Source organism: Nelumbo lutea, chromosome 4 (assembly GCF_056320005.1).
Source record: "Nelumbo lutea isolate HS-2025 chromosome 4, American lotus-T2T, whole genome shotgun sequence".
NCBI lineage: Eukaryota > Viridiplantae > Streptophyta > Magnoliopsida > Proteales > Nelumbonaceae > Nelumbo > Nelumbo lutea.
This window is the reverse complement of record NC_142687.1, coordinates 9,141,378-9,147,268: the sequence shown is the minus strand read 5'-3', so window position 1 is coordinate 9,147,268 and position 5,891 is coordinate 9,141,378. Positions and strand designations below refer to the sequence as shown.

Here is a 5,891-nt window from a genome sequence, read left to right as displayed (position 1 = left end):
CATCATGGTGAGGGTGGTGGCACATAGGGACACAGGGAGGAGTTCCAGAGTGCTTCAATACAGCGTATCCTATGGAATTTAGTTCCTTTTGCTATATATTGGCACATATTGGAGGAGAGCAACAACAGGATTTTTGAAGGGAAGCAACAGGCTGTCCAAAGGGTGACTGGCATGAAAGAAAGAACAATCCTTTCCAGGGCCTCCATCTTAAAAGATTTTTGTGGTATATATTTTTATGATATATGTCATTATTGGGATTCTATTATGTTTAATTCTTTTTTTTTTTTGAAAGAGAGAATATTATCAATAAAAGGAGGATGAGATTCCCTCCAATCAAATTCTTAGTTGAGGTTTAGTTGCCTAGTGTCTTTCCCGTGCTCCCTTTATTTGTTGGTGTTGTCCTTCTCATCTTTTTGTTCTTAATATGGCCTTTTTCTCTGGCTAAAAAAGGTGACAGCAAGCAGATCAAGTATGGGAAGGCCTAGATAATCATGCTCAACATTTTTTTGATAATTAATTGAAAATTTTGTATTAAGTGCCTTCAAGAGAACAGTCTGGCCTATCCAGGCTAGACAGCAGCGACAATACACAGAACAACATTAAGCAGACCATGCAGAGAGAAGAGAACAGATTTACAAAATTAAAAAAAGAACCATGCATTCCCCTATAAGGTACCTGATTAGAAAAGCTCGATCTTTGGCATCTTCTTTGAAAAGGTCATTCAGGTGGTTATAAGATCAACAAACTTCCCTACTAATGGGCGCTAGGGAAGGCTAATTTGTTTCTGGAGCTTCTGGGAGGGCAATCATAGTTTAGAGTATGCTTAGTGTTAACAATGCTTTTGATTCCCTACAGCATTATGCTAGGAGATGTGCTTCCTTTTTTTTTTCCACTGAAATGCAATCCTTTTGAGATGCAGACCCTATTCTTCTAACATAACGCATTTTGTCAACATGACACAAAATCACATGGGTATGTTGGAAGCTGAACCTATATAGTTGGCAAAAGATTGTGTTCAGAAGAGAATAATGCAAGAAAGTTATTAAAAGGAAATAAATGAAATCTTAGGAAAGATTGGTAGAATGATCATCATCACCATCCATGTTTTATCCCAAATATATGGTGTCAATTACATGAATCCTATTTCACTAATCCGTTTTATTTAATGTCATATTCACTGTTAAATTATTAGTGCTTAAATCATGTCTTACTACTTCTAACCATGTCCTTTTTGCTCTACCACTAGCCCTCCTAGCCCCTTCAACTTGTAAACATTGGTAGAACAGTAGAAAGCTAAAACGCAAGAGCAAAATCTGCAGTACTTACAGCATCATATAATAATCCGCAGGCTGCTAAATGAATCAATGCACTTGTTAAGAAACTCTTTCTTTAGATGTAAAATCACAAAACTGTGAAAGAAAAAAAGGTGAAAGCAAAAGAAACATATAGACAGAAGGAGAGATAAAAGGCAGGGACAGCAAAAATTCTGCTTTCTTCCATGAAAACAAGCAAATCCAAATATGTGCAGTTAATAACGGCCATACTCTCCGATCCTCCTATTCATCTGTGTTAAAACAGAAGAGTAGTGCATTGCCTCATTGCTATTAAAATGGAAGAACAATTACTTCCCTTGATGTGCAACAATCTTCATATCAAGTAGCCTTGCTTTGTATGTTCACCGGGTACCAAACTGGTCCAACTATGTTACATTCCAAGAAACCTGTATGAATTATCTGTATCGCATCTCACTAAATTTTTGTTTATGGGATATAAGATTGCCTGTGAAGATGACTTCCGGCCTGATAAACCTCGAGGTGGTATATGGCCTTGGGAATTAACTCTCTCAGAGAAGGATATTGAGTTGCCACAGTACGAGCCGCACTCTCGAGAGTCGTCAATGCCCTTGCTCGTTCCAGAGCCTCGTTATTGCCAGCATGCAATGCCAGGTAACAGAGGAGAGTTAGTCCATGCAGCTGAGCATTTTCATTGCCCCTCAGTAGTCTCATTAGAGGTGGAACCCCTTCGAAGTCTATGATCGACTTTGAATGCTCCGCGCAAAGGAAATTTTCAGGACAAGCAAACTTCTCCAGAGCAATAGCAGCTTCTGTAGCCACATCTGGGTTCCTGTTGCTGAGCTGGGAGACTAAAGGGCCAATAACTCGAGTCTCTCTTGCAGGGAAGGTTCGAGCCAACGACCCAATTGATTTTATGGCAGGAATTAGCAAAGAGGGACTGGTTACCTCCCGAATCACCCTGAGAAGCTGATCAACAACCGCCTTTGCCGGAGGATAATTGGTCTTGAAAGCTGCCCGCCTAAGGTCAGCATTGGCCTCCGCTTCTGCGGTTATCTCCATTATCGTCAGCAAGCAATTGAGCTGCAACTCCCCTTGTTCACTCTCGATGAGCTTGGCAAGGCAAAGCAGGCCTTTGGTTTCAGTTATTCTCCGGCTGTTGGAGACACTGCCCTTGGAGAGTCTCCACAGTGCCTCTGCACAACTAATCTTGAGCTTGAGCTTCACTTCAGGCTTCTCGTTTTCCTTCTCTTTCTTATGGTGCCCACCACGACTACTGCCCTCCGAATGCAAAGGCGAATTCGAGTAGGAGTGGTGGTTCTGTGTTGCCAACGGTTTTCCCCCCAACTCCTTATTAATCTGAACAATAGAATGAATACTGGGAGGCTTACCAGATTGAGGCTTGGGTTCGTCCAAGAACGTCTCGAAAGAAAGCAACGACACGAGCGGCCTAATGGCATTCTCCCTGGCGAACTCCTCTTTGGCAAGTTGGTCGTGTTCCGCCATCCTCGAAACCAAATTGGCAAGCACAATCTGCACTCTCATCGGAGAATCACAAAGAACCTGCACAATTATGGGAATCCCAAGCTCAGCCGCTATGTGTTGAACTCTCTCCTGATCGGTAGCCAAGTTAAAAAGAGCAGTGGCGGCCGCAATTTGGGCATCGGGGGAAGCCCCTTCCTTCAGGAGCTTCAGTAGAGGGGGAACCCCACCTTCCTCGACGATAATTTTCTTGTTGCGATCATTATCGCTGGCGAGCGAGGCGAGCTCGTTAGCAGCCTCCACTCGTTCGGGAAGAGGGCCCATTTGAATGGCGGCGACGAAGGACCAGACGTAGGATAGAATAGGATCGTTGCTGGCGATGGGGGGGAGCGTACCGCCACCGGAGCCGTCGGAGTCCAAGATGCTGAGGAGCCATTTCATGTCGCCGATGGAAGCATCGAGGAGATTGAAGAGCTTGCGGAAATCGGTGGCGCTGGTGATGGTGACGACTCGGCGGAGGACGCCGCTGCGCTTGCACTTGCGTACGAGGGTCAAGGCACGTTCAAGGTTCTTGGAGACGTCGGCGACGATGCGACGGACGGGGCGCTCGTAAAGGGAAGGAGTGGAGTTAGCAAGGCGGAGGGCAGAACGAAGCATTTGGGAGAGACGGTCAACCTGTTTCCCCACTTCTGAGCAGTCAAGTTTGAAGGACTCTGCTTCCTCGACGGCTTTCCGTACTCTGTCCGCCAGTAAGACTGGGAACCAAAGTTCTTCTTCAATGCTCTTCTCTTCCGCCATTATCTATCGATCTATTGATAAACCCTTTCGCTATCCTTTTCCCTCTTCGAATCGCTCCTTGTTCTATTTGTCTTCTTTCCTATACTCAGAATTATGTTTTCATCTCTCTCAGTCAACCAACCACCAAGATTGATCGTCGTCGTTGTCTCTGCGATGCTGCTCCTGCTGCTTCCTTCTCCTTATTTATTTCTTCTGCTTTTCATTGATTTTACTCCTCCAAAGTTTGAAGTCTGAAGTCTGAAGGCTGAAGGCTGAAGGCTGAATTCTTTTCATTGATTTTGTTCTACTTCAATTTGATTTATTATTATCCCTAAAGTAAATGAAGTCATCTTATCTGCGGCCGTTGGATTCTGGTAGGTTCTGATTCAGTGCAACTTTAGGACACCACCAGATAAGATGTAGGATTGTAGCTTGTAGAAAATGACGTGTCCCACCACACAACTGCATGATCCAATGGTTCAGATGTGTCGTGTAGAAAAAGAGACATTTGTTCACGCCCTCGTTGGAACACTGCTCACTGGTCCTCCTTTCAACTCCCAAATCCCAAGTCCCAAGTCAGGCTTACAACTCACGAGTCATCGAGTCGTCGTCTATCTTTCTTTCGTCCTCCCTACTCGGCTACTCCCTCCCCCACCTTCGGACTTCAGATTTTTTTTTTTTTCAAGGCCAGACTTCAGAGTTCAGACCTTCTCTCTCACAACTCATACATATGATTATGAATTTATGATCTTCCATTCTACATGTCTACTAGTATTCGCGCTCTTTTTTTTTTTTTTTTTTGAGTCTTTTTTCTTTTAGTCTTACCAAAAAAAATAAAAAAAAATGGTTTTTTAATGGGTGGAGGTTATGTGGGGCTTCCCGCACGACCTCTTTCGTTTTAGCCACGTGGAGGAATAATTTAACAACTCAGAGCAATGCAATCCCACACGTAAAAAGAACCTTCAGGATGGATAGACACCTCTTGAATCTTTTCTACGCCACGTCAGTCCTATGGCCCACTATATTTGACACAAAACATTTAATATATATCCGGATCCGGAACCGGAACGGAAGAAGCTGAGACGTAGGGCCGTGCTCAACTGCAAACCTATCTGCCACGTGAAAGATTCCTAGGTCGCTAAACCACTCGATTAATAAAAAACAAAGTAAAAATCTATGATACCGGAAATACATGGTACCGCTTCGATTTGTTTATTCATTTAAAAATACTACGCGGCCGTAGACTCCATGTTTGCACAGTGATTACCCATTACTGATTCCGCGTTGGGAATTAGGTCAAGCCTTCAACATCACCCACCAACCCAACCAGTTTTCAGTTTCCAGTCCCAACTCAGCCACCATAAAATTTTTATCATATATAAAGTGCAAATATAATGTATAAGTTTTTTATATTAAAATCGTTTTATTATAATTTTTATAGTAATTAAAATGTTTAGTGTATTTAATTTATTTTTAATTATAAGGATTAAAAATATAACTTTAATTATTACTTTTTATCTTATTTAATCTCTTTTAATTAAGTCTTAGGACAATTTTCTTAAACTATTTTTATTATTTGTGAAATTGACTAACTCCACTATTCCTTTAATTGGCATGGCCTTTAACTGCTAATAGAAACAAAATGTCTGAGAAAGGAAAACCGCCACCTTGGAAACTTGCAACGGTGGTGGTGATTTTAGTTTGAACGAAAAAAAAAAAAAGATGGATTTTGACAATAAAAAAAAAAAAAAAAGAAAAGAACAGCTGGTGAGCCTCCGGTGACCTCAATTGGTAACCCAACAACATGACACTAGAATTCCCCACAAGAGCTTCCATGGCAAAAACAAAGCGAACCAACAGACTCCTCTATGTAAACGACATCAACAGCGATGACGAAATCGAAAGGAGGGTTTAGAGTTTTGATCTTTAAGTTTTTTCAAGTGTGGATTTATTGAGTTTGAGGTTGTGCTTGAGGACAGGCCTGACTAGGGCTATATCAATGAGAATGATGTCCAGACCGAGCAAGGAGAGTTCCATGCCAGCAGGGCCACATCCAGAGCCCAGTTCAATGGTTCGCTTTCCAGAGAAGTTGAGAAGGAGAGAATAAGGATTTGGGGTGGAGGGAGAAGCCAACCCTCGACGAATTTGACAAGGGCAAGGGAGCATGGCCAAACAGAGGTGCCGACGTGCATGGAGCCGTCAATCGGATGGTTTTGATTGTGTTAGGAAGAAATTGCATAATGTAATGGCTTCCTTTGTGGGAAGGGACATTAAATAGGCCTTAAATCACTAGGTTCACCGCCACTGTTCATCCTCTTCAAGCTCTCGAAGCGGTGGTGC

General features: G+C 42.7%; 1 protein-coding gene across 1 annotated transcript; it reads right to left on the bottom strand.

The window, feature by feature from the left end:
* Positions 1-1,350: 1,350 nt before the first annotated feature.
* ARO4 (armadillo repeat only 4) lies at positions 1,351-4,301 on the bottom strand. Its single transcript, XM_088986330.1, has one exon. It carries the CDS (start codon positions 3,570-3,572, stop codon positions 1,761-1,763), a length of 1,812 nt encoding a protein of 603 aa, XP_088842456.1. The 5' UTR covers positions 3,573-4,301; the 3' UTR covers positions 1,351-1,760.
* Positions 4,302-5,891: the final 1,590 nt, after the last annotated feature.